The sequence below is a fragment of the Trachurus japonicus genome, chromosome 9 (genome assembly GCF_045865225.1).
Source record: "Trachurus japonicus isolate A0001 chromosome 9, Traja_1.0".
Taxonomy (NCBI): domain Eukaryota; kingdom Metazoa; phylum Chordata; class Actinopteri; order Carangiformes; family Carangidae; genus Trachurus; species Trachurus japonicus.
This window is the reverse complement of record NC_140915.1, coordinates 32,787,856-32,813,510: the sequence shown is the minus strand read 5'-3', so window position 1 is coordinate 32,813,510 and position 25,655 is coordinate 32,787,856. Positions and strand designations below refer to the sequence as shown.

The following is a 25,655-nucleotide window of genomic DNA, read 5'->3' as shown; positions in this document are numbered from 1 at the left end:
CAAGTTCTGTAAGCATAGTATATTAAGTGCTTGTTTACTACTGGTGTCCGCCATCCAGGCTGTAAATGTTACTGTAGAAGTAGCTGACGATGGCGAGTCAGCGTTTGTAGACCATCACTGGCTGTGAGTTCCACTCTGTTATTTTTAGGGGGTTTCAGTAGAAATTGTTACATTTAGGTGTAAAAAAAAACCATAATGGCAAATTTAATTATATCTTCCTGTCAAGAGCACTGTTAATGAATGTTCATTATTACTCATGAGTCATTCATAATGTGGGTAGACGTGTGAAAACAATGGCATTTATGTGACTGTCACCGCAGAGATATGTCACTCAACAAAAAGTAAAGTAGTTTAATATGCGCTTGCGCTTTGACATAGACTGTAGATGTGGACATGCTTTAACTTGAGTGAATGTTAACTGAAAAACACAATGGCGACCGCTTGGCGACAGTAAAATAGATGAAGCCTCTGTGTCACTGGACTCTGCACAGAAGGTCCATGAAGATCCTCTCGGACGGGGGCAGATGGTGAAACTTACATCATGTGAAGTCACGTGGATCCATGCAGTCATGGAAACCATGGGTTTGACGGATCCAGTCTGTTAACAAATAATGCTAATGTGGACTGAGAGATGGTCTCATAAATCAAAGGTCTCTAAACATGATGTTATTAATTTAGCGCAGTCCAGGGCAGATCTGTTATATTATTATCAAAATGAAGGAAAGAACCACATAAATCAATCTTATCTGGGTTTTAACCAGAACACAATAGAAAATAGTCTTTCAGGGGGAAATCCTAATGTTTAATTCATTAAGTTAATAATCTTAGTCCGAATATTTATGTCAACATTTCTTGTTCTGCTTGTTAACTACTTATCGGTCAGATAGCCGTTATCTGGAAAACCAGTTTGTGGTACACAATCAAATTCTGTGTTGGGTCTCATTCATTGTCATCTAGAAATAAAACGCTCCAGGAGTTTGGCTGAGTAATGCTGCATTTTCCATTTGGTTAACAAAATTGCAGCGCACCCACAGCACTTTGTTGTCATGTGAAGAGTTCGATCAGTGCCATGTGGAGAGCCCATATTTGAGCCACCGTGCCACTTGTTGTGTGCCTCACTCGGTGCTCAAACATGAGCTATGAGGGAGAGGCGTCATTAGTCACCGGCTCATAGAAATGGCAGGACTCCTAATTTCTCTGTTGGCAGGAGTCACAGGGACACATATCAGCAGTAATAGTCTAGCTACTACTACTATCACAGGCTTTCTGGAGTGCCTCAACAGTGCAGTAACAGGCTGGACACTGTGAATGTTTTCTAGGCCTTGAAAATCCACAAGTTGATTCCCCTTGAGGTGAAACCAATTTCATAGATTGACCATGTTCTGTCAGTGTTTTCTCCAGTTGTAAGAATCGCAAAACTGATCAATCTTTTATTTTGAAGTTCAAGGATATATTCACAATAGGATTGAATCCTAAACCAGTTTTAGTGCTGTTATGCTTCTGAGCTGTGTTTTTATTTGAATCAGTCACGTGATGTTCCCCACACCCAACATGGTGTAACATTACATATTCAACAAGGCAACAGTAGCAAATGCTTTAAACAATAAAAGATCTTTGAACTTTGACTATTAAAATGGCATGAGCCGGTCCATGTGGTTTTTAGGAGTGGGCTTCATGTGGCAGGACAGTCCCCGTGAAGGAAGGTGAGACCATAAACACACGTCTGCATGTGTCCCACGGTCCCACCTGTAAGGCCGGCGCTGCGCTCTCCAGCCGGCTCACCTGTAACTCACCTGTAACTCACCTGCAGCTGACCGAGCTGTCAGAGGAGCTCTGCCCTTCTTCACTCTTTCACCTGGTGTTTGGCTGCACTTTGTATAAAAGAGTTCAAAATGTGAAGATCTAACTTCATCTGAGCAGCTGAGCCACAGCACAGTGGATGTGGCTGCTCAGCTGTAGCAGAGAGAGAGAGAGAGAGAGAGAGAGAGTGTGTGTGTGTGTGTTTTGTAACATTGGCAAGAAAAAAAAAAGAGAAAAAGACAAAAAACATTGTCGATCATCCTCTCCATCGCCAACAGAGGATCGGGTTGCCGATCGGCACAAGCCTATAGTCATAGACTAGGGGTGTGACTTTGTACACGTGTACACGTTTACACGGAATGAAACTGTAAACGTTTAGTAAAAAATCCCTAAACGATACACGCATTTTTTTTTATTTTTATTTTTTTAATTTATTACATAGCGTACATTTTGGGGGGCTGGGTGAAAAATAGTCCCTCACACTGTCTTAATTTAGAGAAAACTATGATTTAATAAAAATGATGCTGTGACGCGCTTCCCTCCTTCAGACAAAATGTGCGTGACTGCGTTCCCCCCCCCTTTTTTTCTTGTCTTTTTTTTTTTTTTGCGTCCATCCGAAATAAACGCCGGGTCAAACGTTGCTTTTCTGGTTGCCAAAAAATATTCTATACAAATATAGCCTCCCTAAACACAAACAAATAACCTTAAACGGATTGAAAGGGGTGTCTAGAGACACTGAAGACGGCAGAGGACTGAGACGCCTCTGGGCTGGTTGCTCCTGCCCGGTCTGTCCATTCCTCTCATCCGCACTTCAGCACCTGTCCTGGGCTGCACCGTGTCGGCTCGTCTCGCTCCTCGTTTTAAATGACTTTACTCCTTTTAAAAAACGGTGGTCGACTCTGAACGCTCACCGGGCGGATCTCTCCAGTTACGGACCGGTGCGGTTTGTGTCGGGGGGGGAGGGGGGCGGTACGAATCCGCCGTCGGGTCTCCTCCGCTCCGGTGTAACACCGGCCCGGTGGCTGCAGTGGCAGTGCTTCCACCGGCTGCGCATATCAGACTAAACAAAAATAAGGCTATAGCAACCTATAGCGGTCCTGAAGCGTGTACACGTGTACACGAAAAAAAATGCACAGTGTACACGTGTACATATTTTCGTACACGTTCACACCCCTATCACAGACACTCATCAGTTAACGGTTATTAATTGGTTAATGAGCATAAAATATATTCAGAATGTGCAGCATCCCTATAAAAAGGTTATAAACAGACATGCCTTGATATCATTCTTATATAACCTGCATATTATTTATCATTTTAAGCTCAATAAATTCAGATAATATTTGACTGGAATTTCAAACATTTGTCCAGTGAATTAAAAACCTGCTGGTTCGGTGCCAATTTTTTCTAGCGGAAACCCTGATTTGCATACATTTGTAAAATAGATACAAGTGACATATAAAGTGATGAACAGATACTGGTCTAGCTTCAGTGAGTCCAGGCAGACAGGACAGGCTCCTGCTGGGGTTTGAACTAACTGATTTGGAGCTTAGGTGTGAGTGCTATCAGTTTGGGATCTTTCTGTATAGTTTGTGGCATGATACAATTTGAGATGTTGGAGAGAGTTTGTTGTTGTTCGTCTGCATGTTTTGTCGATGAGTATCACCCTGCTGTTTATCCAGCTTCCAGGTCTAAATGTTATTTGACCTGTTGGCCACAATGTCCTCATCTTGTGCAGACGCCTTACTCTCCTCTGTCTCTTGCGTTGACGTTTTCAACAGTGTGTTATAGGACATGCTGCTTGTAGGTTAGGACACTCTGGTTTGCATAACGTCATCTGAAATGAAAATCTAGTGCCTGACTTCTCAAGGCCTACATCTCTATCTGTCATTGAGTTATTTATGTTGCCTCTAAAGCCCCATTAAACTCTGAGTATTTTTGGTTTACCAGCGAGCTGCTTGACTTGGCTGGTCTCTGTCTGTGAGTCCTCAGTGCGAGGACAGTGGGCCATTCAATAAGCCGTGAAGGAGGGGGTTCAGTTTAGCAGGTGGAGGGACTCGCACTCCTTCACTAGGAGCACTGGAGGGGAGAGCAGCTGTAGGGAGGTGATGACATTCTGATATCCGGAGCAGACAGACACACGCTTTCTGATATCCGGAGCAGACAGACACACGCTTTCATCTCCAAGTACTCCAAGTGTAAGAAGTGTTGGCCAAAGAAAACATCAAATTGATTCTGAGTGACAGTTATATGATTGTTGTATTGTACGACACATCAAGCAGTGTTGTATGACGGTAGGAAAGTGTCCAAGGAATCCATCTGAGGTTCCTCAACTACAATAAATGTCTCATGGCTCATGTATTATTTGTTTTTTCTCCACAGGTTCTTGGCGAAGAGAAAGGGCCGATAATGCGCAGCATCTGCTCTGCAGCCACACCCACTTCCTGCCTGTAGAGGAAGCGGCTGTGCCAGCATGTCCTCTCATCCCCAGTCGCTGCCCCAGGGCCGCAGGACTGGACTGGACACACGGCACCTGCCCAACCCCGCCAGTCTGCCGCTGCAGCTGCAGCGAGCGCACACGGTAAGGCCTTTAAAGGGATAGTTCACCCAAAATTGAAATTTCACTCATTATCTACTCACCCTCATGTGGACTAAGGGCTGGGAGAGTTATCCGTGGCTTCTCTGAGTTACAAGGGGTCTCGGCGTAGCAGTGCATGTCCATATAACGGTTGCAAATGGATACCAACTGTCTTCGTAACAAAAAGACACACCAAAAAACATCCAAATACCTCCATGCTGCTCGTATGTAATGTCCGTCTTGTATTGAAGCCCTGAAAGGCGAAATTGTCCCGAAAAAAATTAAATAAGTCTATATTTCAAGCTTGTTTTGTAGCGGAAGCTTCTCGAAGCTCCTCTTCCCGGTTCGTCAAATTTGGACGAACTGGGAAGAGGACAGACCCTGGTTCGTCCAAACTTGACGAACCGGGAAGAGGAGCTTCCGCTACAAACAAGCTTGAAAAATAGACTTATTTAATTTTTTTCGGGACAATTTTGCATTTCAGGGCTTCAATACAAGACGGACATTATATACGAACAGCATGGAGGTATTTGGATGTTTTTTGGTGTGTCTTTTTGTTACGAAGACAGTTGGTATCCATTTGCAACCGTTATATGGACATGCACTGCTATGCCGAGAAGCCACGGAGGACACTTCTCCCAGCCCTTAGTCCACATGAGGGTGAGTAGATAATGAGTGAAATTTCAATTTTGGGTGAACTATCCCTTTAATAGACCACCTGTAGTGCTTCAACATTTTAGAGATTTTTTATTGTTTTTTGTTGCTGTAGTTGTAGCTCAGGCTTTGCGTGCTTGGTGGATATTTAGTAAACAGGATATTACTGTGAACCACTGGAGAGGGTCTGACCCCAGAGGCCCCCGCCGCTGTTTTTCCAACAGAAACATTCCCAGGTTACATTGTTGTGCACACAGAACCCTCATTAGGTGTTTCAGTTGAAAGTTCATGTTGTCACCACGGAGTCACATTAAGGCTCGCCCATTATTTTCAGCCACATCTCCTAATTATCAAGATTATCTTCTTCTCCATGTTACAGACAAAGCTGTCTGTTTGAGAGAAGAGGCCTCTAGGTGATGCAGAGCTTCAGTCTGTGACCTCCACTGTTTACAGGCTTTTCTCTTTGTTCTGGTGGTATGGGGGAATCCAAGGCTTACCCCCCCCAGGATCCCCACAGCTGCACATGTAGTTAGTCCCACATCACATTCAGGAGGAGATGAGGGTTGATGGGCTGTGTCCCACAATTCCTGATTGGCAGAAGCGCAAGTTGACTGTAGCTGTACGGGTTAGCCCACTTGTGTGAGAAACAACTGAGAGATAGAGTATGAGAGCGGGATGAAAATGATCACATGGAGAGGAAACAAGGCAGGCAATGGGGAAACATTCTGTCAAAATATTTAGTCATTTTGGGACCTTTGCATTGTTCTTAAAGAGAGGGAATCAATGTTGAGAAGTTTTTTCTGGTTTGTGTTTCAGGAAGTGGGACTGGTGGACTACCACTCTCATGCCAGGGACTACAGTTCCCACTTGACCCAACCCCATCGCCGTCGACCTTCCTTGCTTTCAGAGTTTCAGCCTGGAAATGAAAGGTAGGTTCTTTTTTTTCTCTTGCGGCAACATGTTTAAAATCCTTGTGTGGTTCATGGCAGTGTGATTTTGAAAAAGGGGAAAATTGCCGGGAAAATTGCCTGGCAAATATACAGTAGTTGATTTAGCTTGATCTACCCCATTGCTTTTTAAAAAGATACATTTTAATCACCATCATCCTCTGCTGGAGTCTGTAGATAATGTGACCTTTTTGATTTAGTGTAATTTTTCAGATACTAGCTGAATGCGCTGGTATCCACCGTCGTATACATACTGTATGTGCGTTTGTCCCCTTTCATGTGTTTGTCCTTCAGTCTGGATGAGTGTGGGACACAGCATGCTCAGTGGAAGCCTCATGCAGGCTGCATTTTTATGCAGTATTATTCTACTAAAGCCTCCGCCTGTTAACCCTCCCCCAGTGTAATCCTTATGTAATTGGCATCCGCAAGACGTTCCTCTGTAATGTTGTGTTAAATGGCTCTGCAGGCAACGGAGCTTGCAGAGTGTTGCCATCCTCAATAGACCAACAGTAAGTCAGGCAGAGCATTGTATGAATAGTGCGTTCTCTCTGGAGACTCAAGTCTTGTACCTACCAAAGTTGTTTATTATTTATATAACCGTGCTTTTTTGAGGATGAGTCTTGATGAGTACTTATGAATAATTTATGCACTTGCCATGAATTGTGCATGATCCACGGAGGATAAGTGTATATATATATATATATATATATATATTTTTTTTTTCTCTTCATTTGATTGTCATGGCAGATTTTCATGCATATGTTAAAATATGCAAGGGGAAAAATTGAAGGTGTTGACTTTACTAGAAATCGGCAGGCAGATATTTGCTACATGAACAGTATGCCCGGGGCAGAGAGTGTGTGTGTGTGGGGGGGGACTGTCTTTCAAGATATGTCAAATAATTGTGTGTCTGGAACGCAATGGCGTCACAACAGCAGACAGCAGATGGTGGAGTGACTCTGCGGCGGTGTGTGTGTTGTGCGTGTTGTGTCGGCGTCTTTAAGTATCAATCAGATGGGATTATGGTCTCCACTGTAAAGGCTGTGTTTAATGGTTAGCGTAGCCGGGCCCTCGGAGCGGGAACACTGGGTCATGGGTTGATACAGAAATAAACACTGCACTGTTCTCCTGCTGCCCACCAGCTACTGATTTGCTGACACCTTTCATTCAGTCACGGGTGCTTTGGCAGCCGCTCTCTGTAGAAATGTTGCCTGTTTCTCCAAGACAGATGCCATGTGAAACTTCAACAGTAGAACAGTGAAGGTGTTTTTCACCAGATAAAAAAAAAAGCTCCATTATATCAAAAGGGGAGACGAGCAGTTAGCCTGTGTTTCTTTGCGGAGACTGAAATGAACCCCTAGTCTTGCTGGCAGGCATCTGTGGGTGGGGAGCCTTTCAGTTGAATATATCAGGCCTTCGGCATTCCTATGGAGGGCTTAGAATCCAGTCTAAAGCCCTCATTCTGCGCTCTCATTCAGAGTCTGAATAGTGTAATTCTGGCCTTGGCAATCCTTCAATCTATTCTCCTCTCAGATGTGTGCTTGTCTTTTCATAAGTCTCTGCAATTCAGTGCGCCAGGTCTCCATTTGTAGCGAGCTTGGGGTCGCTCACATTCTGACAAGACAGTGTGAGCACTGAAACTGTGCTTTCCCCTAAGGGATGGCTTATCTCCAACTATGTTAAATCTATGCATTCGTCCACTGCTCTGTAGAACAGCAGGTGAACATGTGACATTCAGTTAATGCTCTATATTTATCCTAATTACAGGTCAGAAATCCACAATAGTATAATCACCAGTGAGCCACTGTGCTCGTTGTTTGTTTCTTCTCCCTCTTTACTCCAGGCAATATCCCAGTCACTCCGCCTCTTCCCATCTGTCTGAGAGCACCCAGGCTTCTTGAGAAGGGGAGAGAATAAATTTCCTAACAAGCGTAACAAGGCAGAGAAACCACTTAACAGGGTTTCTTTTCTGGTCAGAACAGGGAGTAGAGTACAAACAAATCTGGTGCGGTAATGCACAACAAGTGTTCACACGCTGTGATTATACTTGTAATTTAGCTGTGAACTGATTTAATTTCTTACTGTTGTTTACAAGGTTCTATTTCTTTGCATATCTACCTACGCAGTCATATTATTATCATATTTATTAAATTTCTACATGTGCACGTTTTTCCTTTTTTAAAAATTATTATTTCCTCGGAACAACAGATAACGATGAGTTAAGTGCATCAGTGCTGAATTACGTTCTAGGAACTGACGGCTTCCCCACATTTACCAGACAATCGCCTTGTGGATCCCATAGTTCAGACAAATGGATTTTTTAGAAAATTGCTTTCACTTTTTTGGTATCCAGTGTTTTGTGCTTGTGAATATCCCTGTCCCCTGTTAGTTTGGCCATTAGGACATGACTGAATGGGATTTTTGTGTTCGGTTGAGCCAAATGAACACAGAAGTGTTGGAGCATATTTTAGCTGACTTTTTTTTTGTCCTCTCTGTATCTATCTCTCTCTCTCTCTCTTTTTTTTTTTTTTTTTTAAACTCCACCCATTGTCCCTCCCTTTTGTACTCTTTCTCAGTTTCATTCATCCCAGCTGTGGTGCAGTTAGCCTCACTCCGCTCCGTGTTAGCCGTAGCACAGCTGTGGAGCTGCTCCTCCGGGAAGCGGCGGAGAGATTGGCAGCCGCACAAACGCCGTAGCGCTTTCACAATAACAGGCTGCTATCAGCACACATGATCTCTGTTCTTGTTATAATGGGGCCCCAGCCAATAAGAAAGTGATGGAGCTGTTGTGGGATGTGGTGTTGTGTTTTGTTGCTCGTCTTCCCTCCCCACCTCAAGCCCATACACCCACCCACCCATAACACATCTCTTTCTCTCATCCTCCAGACAAATCCTCCCCAGGGATCAGCTTATTCTGCACGCTCACAAGAGGGACAGGGAGAAAGAAAGAGGGAAGGAGAGAGGGAGAGCGTGGGGGTGGGTGGGCTAGAGCTTGATGATGTGATTATGTAAGTGCCAGGCCTCCATGGAGATGAGAAAGTGTGCGATTGAATGAGTGACAAAAATGTGTTTGGGGCAGGGTGAGACGGGGGTCACATTTTTTTATTTATTTTTTTATTTAAACCTTAATTTGAACTCGTTGGTCACTGAGGTTTCCCTCATTTACAGGGACAACGTGTTTACAAGCAGCAGCAGAACATAAATACAATTACATTGAATAACAATTGCAGGATGATTTACAAAAGTCAGACACCATATGTTTAAAATCAGCAAGAGAGGAAATATTCTCCAGCCCCAAAGTATGTTGGAGAATATTCTACGAGTTTGGAGCATCAAAGGAAAAGGTAGATTTACCAAGCTCTGAATGTACAAAAGGGACCTTAAGAAAGAATAAACCATTAGAGCGAGTAGAATAAGATCCAGAGAGATGAGATGTATGGGGGCTGTTTACCAGTAAGGGCCTTGAAGATGAACATATACCAGTGCTTCCTGCATCTGTCAGAAAGGGAGGACCAACCAACTTTTTCATATAGTAAACAATGATGAGTGTCATATCTATCCCCGGTAATAAATCTGAGAGCAGAGTGATAAATGGAATCCAGAGGTTTGAGGGTTGTAGCTGCTTTACTTAACTTTATTTGTTTATTTGGTTGGGACAATGCATATTAATGGACAGTGAGTGCTAGAGTACCCACAGTAAATACACCGGATTTAGCACATGTGCTAAATTACATCTGTAGTTCCCAAAACAATATAACAAATTAACATAAAAAGTCCAAAAAGACAGAGGACCATTAGATAACAGGAAAAGTACATTTACATAGTTACAGGGTTGGACATGATTCTATATATAATCTATATAGCTGGAATTAACATGATTCATTGAAATATAAAAATATATGTCTATACAGTTGAGCTTGACGTGATTCATTTTAAATATAAAAATATAAATCTATACAGTTGTGCTTGACATGATTCGTTGAATTATAAAAATATATATATATCTATACAGTAAGTTGCAATTGACATGATTCATTGAAATATGAAAATATATATATCTATACAGATGTGTCTGACATGGTTTGTTGAATTATAAAAAATATATATCTATGTAGCTATGACTGACATGATTAATTGAAAAAAACATAATTACACATGCTCGGGCTAGATTTACTTTCACCAGACCGAGCTGCTGCATGTCTGTAAATAACATCACCGTAGTCCAAAACTGATAAAGAGATTGATTCAACAATTTTCTTCCTGCTGATTAATGGGAAGTAAGCTCTGTTTCGGTATAGAAAGCCAACCTTCTGTCGCAGAGTGGACATTTTTTTTTTTTTAAATAGTGAGTTACCCTGTATAAAACTTGAGTGACATGACATCCTCCCCGGTGTGAAGCTCTGGCGTAGGCAGAGGATGGTCTCAAATAGTTGCAGCACCCCCACCGGCACCCTCCTAGCCAGAGACAGACTCCATGCTCTTTGGCACACAGAGAAACCACACACTAGGCCATTGTGGGCCTGGACCAGCAATTATGGTTGTGTTTTCCCTCTCCTCTTCAGAAGCCACTTCCATTTTGACACTGGCAGCGAAGTCACTGACATTTTGGCATCTGCCTCCGGGGCAGACTTGAGAAAACCGTTCCCTCAGAAAGAACAGAGAGCCATTTACATGTGGGCTAATAAAATTTCCCAGATCTAAGCAGCTACTGCAGTTAACATTCGGAAGCTGTCATCTGACTACACACACACACACACACACACACACACACACACACACACACACACACACACACACACACACACACACACACACACACACACACACACACACACACACACACACACACACACACAGTTGGCTTTAGCTGGTGCACTGTAGCTCCTTTGCCGACTACTTCCCTCCAGAGTGCTAATGAGTTTAATGAGTGTGATGGAAATGTGCAAAATGTGGTTTACACTAGCACCACACATATAGCAGATTATGACTCCATCCCATTACAGCACGGTCCTCCACTCCACAGCACTTCTAGATTTGGGATACGGTATGCAGGGTGCCATTTCTCTTCCTGCAAGTCAAAACAAAGCACATTTTAGTTTTGTTTGTGCCTATCGACTGCCTATTTCCTGCAAAGGCCCTTGTGCTTTTATATTTAAAACCATTAGATGGTATTGTACCGTGTACAGTGAGTCACCCTTTCCAATTTTCTTGCTTCCACTTTCCACTACTGAGTGACCCATTACATGCAATTTGGAGAGAAATGGTCTTCAGTGATTACTTTATGATGATTCTGTTTGAACCAGAGCTAGCCAGCTGGCTTTTGTGTGTGCCTTGAACACAACAGTAAAGATTTAGGTCAGCCTGATCTCCTGCTGTAACTCTCATTTTGTGCTTTTGTACAAATGCGTCTTTGTGTGGTTAGATGTAGCTGGTATAAATGGGATTTGATTAGACCACTGTGCTCGCACAATAGCAGTACCGAAAAGTGTCTACCACTCAGAAGATCAATACTGCGTCAGTGTTACTCATGTCCTCACTCCTCATACATCAGACTGAGGGTGGGGTGTCTGTCCGACTTGACTCGGAATTAAACAAAAGAGTCATTTGTCTTTCGCTCACTTTGATTGATCTTCACCTTTTTTGATCAAGCTTTGGAAGTATTATTTCTGCTATTGAAGCCCAGTCCAGTATTTCAGGCAAAAGACAGTCAATAACAGTCAAACTGTCAAATTCACACATGGTCCTTATCCTCTGCTAGTTTCTCCTTGGGACTAGTCTTTCCCTCCTACAGTATCAGATTTTGCTCAGCTTTCATCAGTTACAGCTGTAATTGATCTGTTTCAGCCACAGCTGCACTGCACCTTAACTTTGAACTGAATGCCAGTATATACTGTACATCCACGTCAACGTTCGTGTGTTAACATGTTAAAAGGCTAAAACACACCTGAACTGGGGGACATTAAACACGTTCATTTTAACTTCTGCATAATATATAGTTTAATTTCAATATGCAGTGATGTTGCTACGTGTCCTGCCTCCCTGACGCATTAAAATCTGAAACGACGCAGTAAACTCAGTATCCATGCGTCCCGGGGACACACCTCATTCTACCCATGAAAAACTATAGTTCTCTGGTTGAACGACTTGAAGGATAAAAGTAATGATACATGACTTTCTCTTTGTGTTGAGCCATATTTACCATTTTAACTCTGTTCTTACTTCATGTTTCTGCCTGAGAAGTTGTTGAAGCACAGTGGAGCTTAAATACAAGAAAGTTTGATGTGAAACTGTTTTTTAGTAGCCTAATAAATTTAGAAGAACATGGGTTCTGTTTTTTCTTTCTTTCTTTCTTTTTAAAAAAAAAATTGTAATATCGAATAAGTATTTGAATCGTGGAAATTGACTGGTATTGGTATTGGCTACTGAAATTCTGGTATCATGACAATCCTATTGGGGACCCATTGAATTTCCCAGGGACTCACTACATTGATCAACATCACTGCAACTGAGGATAATGGGAATTTAATCAAAACCTTTAGAGATGTGCCCCACCAACACAAAGACAACATTTCTGGTCAAATCGTCACCTTGCTGCAAGCATGGCTCCTACATATTGTTTTTCATACTGTTTCCTCAGCAAAAGATGTCACACCTGAACAACGCTCGCTGTAGTTTCAGTAGCTTTCTCGTCTTTCTTCTAATGTACCATGTGTGTTTTATTTCTGTTGCAGGGGACAGGAGCAGCATATTCGCTATGAACACATATACCTGCCTGAGCCTTCCAGCCAGTCAGAGGTGGACTATGCAGAGATCAAACGGCCCCGATTAGAGATGGGACCAGAGTCTCTGATGAGGCCTTCGTCTCACCGGCCACCGTTGCCTCTGGGAGGGCATGATGATATGGCAAAGGTCAGTAGCCATGATAACACACAATACAGGATTGAACAGTTTGGAATATATTACAGCATGATGATGGCGAGGAATAAACACCAGTCAAATAAGTAATTGTTACAATACAGAGTGAAATAATTGATTTGTTCAACCATGTGGTGATGTATCAAAGCTGTCTGTTACCAAAAATAATTTTGAAGAAACACTCAAATGTAAGTAATGCACTAATATATTGAGAAACGCTGTCAGTGCCTCCTCTGGCTTTGATAAATCCTGATTCATAATGTGGATACCTCTTCTCAAATGTTACGACTGCATTCTGGAGATCTTGTGTTTTTTGGATTAATCCCAGCCGGCCTCCTTCAGAGCCACAGCGGATGCTGGAGATTCTGTATTGTAGGAGCTGGAGCTCTGTGAGCAGCAGTGGGAAGACGAAAGGAGTTGTGAAACAGCAATTAATAAATAATAGAGCTGACCTAGATTTCAAAAAGACTGAGGAAGAAACTGTGTGAACTGCACATCAAAACGACTTGCTTGCAGTGTAGAACTGCTGATGGGGAGGTGTTCCTGACATTACACAGAGTGTTTCAAACTGCCAGGGGAGGCAGACAGCCAAGGAATGGTAAATAGATACACCAATAACAGAGGGTACAGTAAAAAAAAAGAAAAAAAGAAAAAACACTGACTCTTAAGCTAGCAGGCAAATATTCAGGAATGCCAGTAATTCCCTTCAGAGCAGCTCTGGCTGTAAACCCATTATATAAGTTGTGTCAGATGCAATCACTGCATAGAGCAAGTGCACCAAATGATAGTGGGATAGAGAGAGAGATGGGAAGTAGAGAGAAAGGGAAACGTGTAGGGAGGCACAAATAAAGGCTGGGGGAAGGAAAGGGAGGAGAGGGACACAAAGACCAGCAGGAAATATAGGCAAGAGTAGTATCTGATAAAGGTTTCATCATGACTCACATGGACAGTGAATCAGAGGACAAAAGCAACATTCTGCAGTCATCCTCCATTTGTAGTTTTTAAGTAAAGAGAATACAGCTAGATCACAGACTGGAATCTCCTTTACAAGGCGGCGCTCATTACATTTCTAAACACATCATTCTTACCATATATGGCTGAAAGGCTGCAGTGGTGTTGGAGCTATGGGATGTAGAAATGTACCTGTGATACGGCTGAGTAATAATTCCACTGAGCTGAAAACAGTGATGATGGTCAAATGTGTCATCAGCCTCTCTGTGTGAGTTAGCTAACTCTTTATTAAAATGATAAATCAGCAGGGCGGACCATACGCAGTAACTGTAGATATTAGCTTGTTGCAGATATATTGGTATTGATGTGTATGTTGGCAATGAATAGCAAGACATTTCAGCGCAGAAATGCCGAGTGGGTTTCACAACAGTGTTGCCTTTACATGGTTTGACACCAGAGAGAACAGAAAGCTGTATTTTTCAATGGTAACGCTCAGTATGTATCTTGGCCTCAGTTCTCAAATAACTAAGTTTGAAGGATCTTAGTCAAAAAGGTTTATTTATGTTAGGCTCTTATGTAGGTTAGCTGATATATCTTGATCAGATATTGATATTGGTATTGGCTCAAAAATGCAGTTTTTGGATAGGTGGGTGACCAGGTGTCCTTCTCCAGATAGACATTCAATTACTGGTACTGATGTGTGAATGTGATTGGACTCCTCCTGAGACAGACAAAGAGAGAGCTGGCGTGTGTGTGTGAAAAGTGAAAGGGGTGTAACTGAAACCTGAGCGTTGCGATTCAGTCTTGACCTTGGGAACACAGAGTGTATCTGTGATGAAATATTTCAAACTCAAGGTTGACGTTAAGCTTTTGTCTGGGGCATTGGCTCACACTGGTTCACCTTAGACACAGAACTTCACTTGTTACGCAAGTGATAGAACTGACTAGAGTTGAGTATTTTAGTGCAGACTGGATCATTTGTCTGGTGTAGAGTGCTTTGTATCTCTTGAAGACCTACCACCAACTCTTTGCCTTTTTTTTTGTTTGAATTGTTTGAATCCGGCATACAGAGGTTTGTTTTGTAACTCCAGTCATAATGGTAGCAGTTGTGTATCTGGACTGACGTCCGACCTGATTGGTGCAGGATGTTCTGCGATCAGGGAGTCGTCGTCAGATACTGGCTTGGAACGAAGACTGTCTTCATCCAGAAAGTGATAAGGTTGATTCTCCAGTGTGCTGCTCTGTATCTTCAAGCATTCAGAACAGCAGTCAGATGTCTTATGCCACCAAAGCCACTCTGAGCCACATTCTTGGAGGCATGTTCATTGCTTCCCACCACCGTTTAATTTATGCAAATGCAAATAAATCACAATAGCAGCTTTTATTCGTTGTCTTTGGAAGGCAGTCATTATTTCAAAGACACTTTTATGGAGATGTCTTATCCACTGGATTTCCCCTGGCTCTGACTTGCATGCATCCTGTCTGATTAACAGATTTCTTTTGTCACTGTGATTAACAAATTTATTAAAGTATTTAATAGTTGTAGTCCTGCATTAAAGGCAACAGACGGGGGGCAGCAGTAGTCCACAGTTAAGAACTTTCCATGATGTTGACATTAATTACGGTCTCTTTTTGTCTTCAGCTCAAGGAATGAAGCATAAATAATAAATAATCTTTTGTTGATGACGGTTCAAGATCATTGTAAAGCCGCCCACACAACATACACGCGCCCAAGTTTCCCTGCAGTTTAAAAACTTTATTTAGCTTTAGAATTTAGATAGTAGATCCTTTTTTTCCATACTGCACTTTTATTTGCTCTTGTTTGAATTGTTTACCTTTTCATATTGAGATCCAGCCTTGAGGAGTTTTTTTTACTTCAGTCACATAAGTGTCAGTAGCATTGTGCACCCACTGCAAGAGTGGGCTTCATGACCAAACCGGTATTACTACTGTGAACAGGATGTTGAGTTGAGGACATAAAGGGCTTTATTCAAACCGTCGTCTGAAACGCTGAAGACTCCGTGACTCAGTCGCACAAGCTGGTGCTCACTAAACACAACACATTCACACAGACACGCCACAACACCCAGAGGTAATTTAAATAAAACCTGATGCATGCGCAGCCTGAGACATCATGCAGAGGAATGTTCTAAATGCGAGCGGAGTTGTGGAGGGCCTATAAGCTGTAAGCCTGGCCTGGCCAGAGGCTTAGCTATCGGCCTGTGACCTTTTCACACCATGTCACAGGTGGAGTGGTTGTTGATGTGCTGTTGCAGTGCCGACACGAACAGAGGATGGTGTAGGGCAAAAGACCACAGCGACAAAACACAGGCTATGTTTGCCTTTGTACTTTTATTACTCTGTAAAATCCCTCCTGGTGAAATTATCTATAAACATCTTGTCTGTGCTTTACTCTTCTGAGATCACAAGAGAACAAAGTAGCAATGTCCAGAAATAAAGTCCAGAAATATCAGCAAGTATGGCGTAAATGATAGGGCAGAGAAAAAAACCCCATCAGCGCTGTACTGTTGACATGTGATGTCCCTCTTGTGACTGGAGTCATCATGCACACATGTTGTGTAATGATATCTGGTTTTACATCACCATAAATCCGTCCTCTGAGAGAAGCGTCTGGCATGCAGAGCTGTAACACAGGACAGAGAGGACGGCGTTTTAGACCAGTCATGTATGTTATTCCTTTTATTTATTTATTTTTAAAGCCCCAGTATGTAACTTATTTGGCTTTTTATTAGCAAAAATCAAAAATGTCTTTCATAAATATGTATTTCACTGAAGTGGAATCACACCTGCATACAAATGAAAGCTTTCTGGTGCCTTAGAATGAGTTGTTACAAGTCGTTACAAATACATAAGTGGGCGACGCACCGAACCGAGGCGGCCATGTTGCATCGCCATTTTTTACGTTGAGTGGCAGCGTGACCGTAGGTAACCATAGAAACTCAGCGGAGCTGTCGGCACTGGTGTTGCATTCAGGTGCAGTCAGGCAGACGGCCGTCGGCAAACCAACTGGATGTCATTTTACTCCACCAGAGAAAGACAGTAAAACATGGGTCAGGTAAACAATACCACATCACCATGACAACATATTGTCACGCCTGTATTGTTTTGCCTCGTGCTGACGGACCACTTGTTTACATAGACGCTTGTTTATCCTGTTACATGCAGCGTCTGTTGTCTGTCTGATTTCACGTGAATGCAACATCAAGAATACGTTCAGATATGCAACCACACCGCTAGATGGGGGGAATTCCTACATATTATACCTTTAATGTAAATTTGAAGTGATTCTCTTTCTTTTGGTCAAAACTGCACTTGTAGCTGTGGGTTTCTTCATATAGGACAGCCCTTCAACATCATCTGCCACTGACATTTTCAGTCACAGCAGGTCTCGCAGGCTGCCCAGTCCAGATTAGCCCATTTACATAATCGTCATTTCAGATGTTTAAAAATAACACAAAACAAAACCCCCTAACTGAATCACACATGTAGTCATTTAATGGAGGATGTGGCAGTAGGATGGACATACAGTACTGTACATGCAGACAGTGCACACACATACTGATCACAAATAGATGGAAGCTGCCCCTGCAGTCAGAGCAAGTGGGCTCTCTTTTTTTATCATGCGTGTGTGTTGCTGTTACATAAACTGGTGCATGTAACAGCAACACGGTTTCCACTCTTGCTTTGCATGTGAACGGATTACTGAGAATTGGCTTCAAGCGGGAGCTCTCTAAGGCAGCACATTTGAAATGTGTATGTGGTCCATAACACCTCATCAAACTGTGTGGGAGAGGTCAGAGGCCTGACAGGCACAGGTTGAAATATTCATACAGCAATCACTCTGCACAGAAAAATGTGTCCAATAAGGGTTGTAGAAGAAGATCATGTAGGAAACTCTCCTCTTTCCCAAACCACTGAAGATATTTATTTAGTTAAGGAGCAACTGAAGCCATGATGACTGGAGAAAAGGTGAAATGGTCTGATGAATCCAGTCCTAAACTGTAATGCTCGACTGAACTACACAGCATGTGGTCCGCGTGTTGTAATATTTGGTGGATTTTATACAATATAATAGATTAGACTCATGGTTATTGCCATGAGGAAGAAGCTGGTTGCTTTTTCAACCACATTATGTTCTGAGGCACAATAATTATCTGGGTTCAAAATAAATTAATATGCTGGTCATCTTGATTAGAGCCTAAACAAATAGTCAATTATATGGACAGATAAACAATCGGTATCTTATAATTAATCACTAATCAGTCACTTTTAGAGAGTAGAAATTCACAAACATGCACATTTCTGGTGCTTTACATATTGCACTTGTTTTTTAATGCGCATAGTCACAATTTGCACATGAAAGAATCGCAGTGGAACAGTGGGAAATACACAACTGAGTTTATGAAAATGATGACACACTGTGGCTCTGTATGTGATTTAAACACCGTCTCACTCTGCTCTAATGAATAGACAGAAAACTGCAGCAGACCAGAACATCAGATCCCTATGGACTAATGATGAGGCCGGCATGTTCCTCAGATTAATGCATGAAAACAAACAGGAAGGCCACATTTACATCCCAGTTTGTTAATTTTGAGGTGCGACTGGTCTCTATTTATTCCTGCCATCTTGTTGTGCTGTAGTTTAGGAAGATCTCTGGAGAGAGATGGAGGCTACACTGACTTCTGACTGTGCTGCTGTAGTTTAATCAATCTCTTCTCTCTCTTCAGCACGGCAGCTTATGTGATGAGAAGCACTGTGTGTATTATTTGAGTGACAGATGCACATCATTTCAAAATTTTCCGCCAGAAGACATGGTGAATTCCATCTGTTCACATACTACGCAATAGGGATGTCACGATTACTTGTTTACACAATTAATCGCGGTATTAAATGCCACAATTATTTAATCGTAAAAGTTCCTAAATACCATCACTTTCCAAAAAAGATTATGCTGGAAGCCCGGAACCATGTTTTCAGATCAGCACAACTCACACAGAACGAAAACAAAGTTACGCAACATTATGAACGATATGAATCATCACCTGCGGGATAACCACCTTGCTTTGTAAAGGTAAATACACAGTAACTGGGTTAAATTATGTTAATGTCAATTTACCACATAACACTGAACTGGTAATTTAAATGTTAGTGCCTCATTTGTTATAAAAAAACAAAAACAAACATTTGAATACTTCAAACATTTCCTCTGAAGATTTAATAATTGGTCTTATATTAATAGATACTTTAAATAATTTGTTTATATAATCTGTAATGCAATTATATTTTGACTATATTTGATTTGACACATTCATAGTGTTGTAAAATTATTGAATATAATAATCGTGATAATCATGATTATTTCTTTGATAATAATCGCACCGAGAAAATATATAATCGTGACATCCCTACTACACAACCCTTCAGAGTTTTTCCCCTACACCTTAAAACTCATTTCACATCTCAGACAAAGTGTCTGTAGCAGAGGCAGCTGCCAGCGCTCAGTGCAGTTGTAGCGAGGGAGGCTGTGACCTGATATTCATTAGTGTGGTCTAGTGACACTGAGACACTACACTGCCTTTCATTACCCAGAGGACTTAATTACTGGTGTGTGTTACCTTCCCAAAGGATACACGGACTATGTTTGGATGATTTCTTGTGGAGTCACCTACAGACCTTGCAATCAGAGGAAGACAGGGACGCTTTCAAGATGGAAACTTTTATCTGAGGGGGTCAGGAGCAAATATCAGGAGGGTCTTCATGCTACGTTGTGTCAAATCACTTCAACTGACTTGTCAACTACAATCCGTTTAATCCAAACATTGGGTAGACGTGTCTTACCTCATGAAATTCCTTTTAGAAATATTCACCCTGTTCTCATTCTCCCCTCTACCTTTAGACCTAAATAAAATGACTTTATTGTGTTTGACTTTTTCCCAAGTGTAAAATTGAAAAAGCTGTGGAGAATAAGATGATATAAAGCATTCACAACTAAAAAAAAAAATACATTTTTTTTCTCTGTTGTGTGTCTGTAGGATCGTGGGAGCGCCATGGGAAAACTGGAGCCCATCTCCCCGGTGAGTCCGGTCCAGATGGACCCTGACTTGGATCTGGTGCCGGCTCGCTTCTCCAAGGAGGAGCTCATCCAGAACATGGACCGCGTGGACAGGGAGATCACCATGGTGGAGCAGCAGATCAGCAAGCTCCGCAAGAAACAGGTCTGCACACCTCTGAATCCGCCTGGAATGATGAGATTCTACTGGTTTGCTTCATGTTTAGAGATTGAACACTGGTGTCATCTCATGCATAGGAACTGATTTATATTTGTTGATTTGTTTCGTGGGAACTTAGGGTGTATTCACACCTGTTTAGTGCGCACTAACACTGCAGGTGTGAATACACTCTTAAGCTCCAGAAATATCCTGGTTTTGCTAAATTTGACTATCTACTGAAAAGAGGATAAATGTGTGTAAGAGGGCAGTAGAAATCTGTCATTTCCAAATGTATTTCCGTTTTTCATTCACTTTGTGATGAGAATGAGGTGATTTGAAAAGGGAGGGTGCAGGTTAGTATGCAGCTGAACACGAGCCAGAGCCAGTGTTTGTACAGGTGTTTAGGTAATTGTTGTAATTTGACATGGTGTTATTTTGTGCACAACTGGAAAGACAGGATGATATGTGACAGTGAAGAAAGTAAAGTATACACAGTGTGATGTCATTCATGTGCATTCTGCACATATTTGGAGCGGGCGGGTGGACAGGCGTGCTTAACAAGCACTTTCAGGTACCTTCGTGTTTATTGGTCATGCTTGTCGTCATGTGCAGGTCTTTGCCAGCGCTGGCATTCTTGGTGAATGTTCTTGGTGGCAGTATTTTAGCTTGTTTGAAATGTTCAATGTGCCGCCTTCCAGTGTGACTCTCCCTGCCAGGCTATAGTTGGCATTGGTGCAGTAAAGTCTTAAACAGACTTTGCTGTGTTGTAATCGCTGCATTCAAGCTTGTAGCTGTTTCTTGCTCAATGTAGCACGATTCTGTACACGCACTCCTCCAGGCAGCTGCATCCCCACTTTCCTTCTCTTCTCTTTGGCTTTTTATTTAGGAGAGAAGTAGGTTAAAAATATATAAGGCTATAAATAACAGCTTCCCTGGGGGAGGAGGAGGATTATGGCAGAGGCTTTTTTTGACTGCTAAACCACTCATATCCCTGCCACACTGTCTCCTTTCTGGCCGCCTGCCATGTTCAGTGCAGAAACTGTAGTCAACCTCACTCTTTTCCTCCTCCACTATGCACTCTCTTATACTGCAGCTCATAACACTTAAGTATCTCAAACAGTAATGGCATTAGGTGAATTTATTGATGACAGATATGCGTGTCATTATTTAAAAATGACTGGTCGGTTTAATCTGGGTGAAAACTGATCATTTGACTCTTGAACGTTTATGTTTATACCGTTTACATCTCTGCACGGTAGCTAATATAGCTTGAATAGTAATTATGATAAGTTTATACATTATAGGATAAGGGTGCATATTTACAGATTCTTACTTGTATTGTACAAGTGGTGTATTATGTCTTGTGTTATATATATATATATATATATATATATATATATATATATATATATATATGTATGTATATGTGTGTGTGTGTGTGTGTGTGTGTGTGTGTATGTATGTATGTTATATTGATGGACTTCATGTTTGGACTCCAGGAAGAATAGCTATGCTAATGTGCTGGTGCTAATAGAGATCCAATAAATGAAATGAAACAGTATGATATTCTAACTGAAAGCATTTTAAAGGGGAAACCTACATTACTTAAGAATGGCCTCTAAATAACATGAACTCTAATTTACCAATAGCTGCTGAAATCTGTGTCTGTTGGATAAATATACAAAGCATGCTATCTGAATGTTTTGCTGGAAAGGATTTAGTGTGAAGTTGGGTATTTTACCAAAGTGTAGCAGGAACCAAAGTAACCTCATATTCCAACCTGGGGGTTAAAACTTATGAATGATTGAGAGACTAAAGCCCTGCTGCTTACAAGCATAAATCAAGTGTTTTTATGGATATTTTTTTTTACAGTCCAACTCTCCTGAAGCATTAAAACATCTGGACTAATTAAGTGGCAGGGAAAAAGTTGATTTAAAGACTCCTGGCAGAGGTAGGGGATGGGTGGGGCCTCGGGCTTCGGTTACCGCCAGCCCATGCCGTGTTAGCCAAGATCAGGACGGCTGGTTTATTTTATTTTACTCTGTGGTGGGTTTGGAAAGAGAAAAGGGGGGGGGGTCTCTGTGGGAATGTCTGTGTTTCCTTCACCAGATGCTTATCCAGCCCTATCATGGCACATGATGATCCATCTTGCTTTGCTCTCATGTGGATCCTCTGGAGGCCTCCTTTCCCCTTCTGAAGCCTCTGACAGGAGATGAGAAGGAGGAGCAGGAGCAGGAGAAGAGGGGGGGGCTGACTTAACTGTAGCTCAGCTAAACACACAGCAGCGACACTGGGCCTCTGCCTCCAGACAGCTAGTTACAGCTGGATACACTCTTCTTCTGTCTGCAGCTTACAGCCTGCACAGCACACACACTGTGTCCAGATATCTTCAGAGTATCCTCCTTTAATGCCACAAGGTTGTTGAGCTTCAGTAGTAATTAGTTTTGCTGATAGTTTTGTGATGATTTTTAAAGTTAGTGACTGAAATGCATTTGCTTTAATTAAGTTTTTTTTTTTTTTACCAGACAAATAGCTTTTTCAACCTCCAAGACCCCATTTCCTCTTTAATAGATAGATAGATAGATAGATAGATAGATAGATAGATAGATAGATAGATAGATAGATAGATAGATAGATATAACTTAATTCATCCCGAAGGAAATTCTGAAGGGAACAACCTAGACATAGGTTAAATACTGGGCTGCGTGCAATACATAATTTAAAAATGATATAATACTAACGCAAATGCTTTTTTATATTCAGATGAAATTCAGATGTGATTTAAATCACATCAGCATTTTTGTAATATGACTGAAGAATATCTGAAATTGCCTGAATAGCCAGTGCTGAAACATTTCAACCAGCTTCAGAACAAGTAACACACATGATGTGTGTAAATGGACAAGTGGAGTCAAACACTTGAACCGTTTCAGCTCCTTTCTGATTGTAGGAGCAGTGTTCCCAACTTTCCTCTCCAAACATCTTCAAGGGATGATGAGTCCCATTTCCACCAAGGAAGTTCCTGGTACAGGAAGAAGGGGAGGAACTTTACAGGAACCGTCCTCTCACTCGGCCCTCTCAGCCGTAGGACCCGTATAGGACTCCTCAGACTCTGGAGGCAGCATAATGTGCAAAGTTTCAGTCATCAAACTGAATAGTTTTGTTTGTAGTGTGTGTTTTTGAGTTTTACTCCTGTAGAATGACCACTATTGATGGATAAGGAAGCAGTGACTGAAAGCAGATGATTGGCAGTGCAGCCTATTTCTGTTCTTACTTAGCATTCACTATAATCAGTACATCTAAATAACAAGCCAGGGTGATGAGGAGCCTCAGTTAAAAGAGCTGCTGTTTTTCAGTATTTGCTTAGTGTTGAATTCCCACATTCCCCTCCCTTAATTTTACTTTTGTCCGCCCCCCTATCTCTTAATTTTCTCTTTCTGGTTGGATATTCCTGCTGCACAGCAGGCGCTGGCTTTGTTTACAGGCTGTTGTGGTAACTCTTTGATTAACTAGGCCCTGGGGAGTTAATAGCTATTACAGCTAATAGGACGGTTAGTCTAGTCCCTGCCGGAGAGCTGGGGGAGGGCTGGTTGCTCTAACGCACACTCTTGATCCTTTCAACAGGAACTGGTGAGCCACAGGTCTTCCTGGTAGATCAGAGCCCTGGAGTGTTAACTGTCATCTCTGTTTTTGTGTGTGTTACAGCAACAGCTGGAGGAGGAGGCAGCGAAGCCTCATGAGCCAGAACGGCCCATTTCACCGCCACCCAGCGAGGCCAAGCACCGCAGCCTGGTGCAGATCATCTACGATGAGAACAGGGTCAGTAGAGCACACACGCACATATGCATCGCACACACACACACACACACACACACACACACACACACACACACACACACACACACACACACACACACACACACACACACACACACACACACACCAATTGGGCTCAATTGGCCATGAGTGGAGTCAAAATGACCTTGCTTTTGAGTTTAGTTTCATTTGATCAGATATGCAGTGTATTCATTACCACCAGTGAACTGCAGCTTGTGGTTCAGTGCAGCTTCACTGGGCTGATGCAAGATAACAAATTGAACTAAGCCTGGCTCTGAACACTCTCTGGTGCCTCGCATGGTTATTTGGTTCCCATGTAAGGGACTGGGCAGCCTGCCAGGGTGGGAGATAACCTCACCGTGCCTGTAAGACAAATTAGGTCCACACAACACAAAGTCCCTGATTTTACCACATACATGTGCTTCTTTCATCACACTCATAGACACCATAGTCAATCCAAATGTCCTGATAGTGAACAAAATACTGGGGGTCCAACAGTGACTCGTATGTAGTTTTTCTTGGAGATCTGTCATTCTGGTTGACCTTTTTTGATGTAATCCTCAAAACCCCCTGTCACAAAAGCTCTCTTTGTCACCAAGTATTCCTCTCCTCCCTCAAGTCTCCCACTCCCCTCTGTCAGGTGAGGCCAAACTCTTGCCTAACAGAATAAGCTACTAAAGGTCAGCGTAGCAGGTATGATGAATCACAGGCGAACACATGAGCACACTATGAGGTGTCACAGACACACACTGAGATAAATCTTTGTCTCTTTATCATCTCTGCAGGTATTGAAACAGAATCACGCTTTAAAGAAAAGAGAAGCAGGGCACTGGGAGGTCACATAAAGCTGTCTGGGAGTGTTATGTTGGGCCTGGACACAGCAATCATTACATGCAGTGGTGCACTGGGCAGGAGATTACCTTTCTGAATGGAGTGATTTTCAGTGCTCTCAGCCCCCCTAGTGGTGAAAAGCACAAGTCTCTTTTTTTCATTGGAGTTGGCCTTTAAAACAGGGAACTCCCCTCACGCAATATCACACCCCAGATTTAACCTCTTTGAACAAATCCCCTATGGGAAACTAGAAGTAATTTAAAAAGCCTCACAGTTCAGAGGAAAACAGTTTCTCAGACAGATTCGAGGCAAATGGTTTTTTTATAGAAGAGCAAAGCAGTGCAGTCGAAATCCAAGTGGGGAAGCTTGTTTAAAACCCGCATTATGGCAAAGCGTGAATAACTGTCATGGAGAGGGGGAGTAAATCCTTCACAGCTTTTGGAATCGTGTGGTGACACTTTGCGCTAACCTGCACAGATGCCTCTAGATAAAAGCAGAAATGGCCCGAGAAGCGCTTTGAAAGGGAACAACATGGCAGCACACAGGGAGTGTCCTTCTGTGACTCGCTCCCTCGCGGTCATTAAACACGGCTAAATCACAGCACTTCTGCACAAGAGCAAGACTTTGCTGATTGCTTAAGACTGAGGAGTGACTCACAGCTTACTCCACCATGTAGCCTGACCTCTGTAACACTTTCCACTTCCCTCAGACTGACAGGATGTAGATGTACTCTGGCCTACTGCCTGGCCCCCTAACCTCACTATCTCCCTCTCTCTCCCTCTCCCTCCCCTTTACCCACACTAAGCGCATTGCAACAGTAACTCCATAACATTGCCTCATCCATTCATATTCATCATAACTCATTTGATCACTGTAACATTTATTATTTATCAACTCCTTATACTTGGG

General features: G+C 42.3%; 1 protein-coding gene across 14 annotated transcripts in view; it reads left to right on the top strand.

The window, feature by feature from the left end:
• The window catches only part of ncor2 (nuclear receptor corepressor 2), a 99,397-nt gene that overhangs the window by 17,504 nt on the left and 56,238 nt on the right, over positions 1–25,655 (top strand). For all 14 annotated transcript variants that reach the window (XM_085787499.1, XM_085787496.1, XM_085787509.1 and 11 more), the window contains exons 2-6: positions 4,183–4,381; positions 5,849–5,961; positions 12,711–12,888; positions 19,902–20,084; positions 23,784–23,897. In XM_085787499.1, the coding sequence (XP_085643625.1) occupies positions 4,274–4,381; positions 5,849–5,961; positions 12,711–12,888; positions 19,902–20,084; positions 23,784–23,897 (696 nt within the window). In that variant the 5' untranslated portion in view covers positions 4,183–4,273. The remainder of the gene's footprint in view (positions 1–4,182; positions 4,382–5,848; positions 5,962–12,710; positions 12,889–19,901; positions 20,085–23,783; positions 23,898–25,655) is intronic.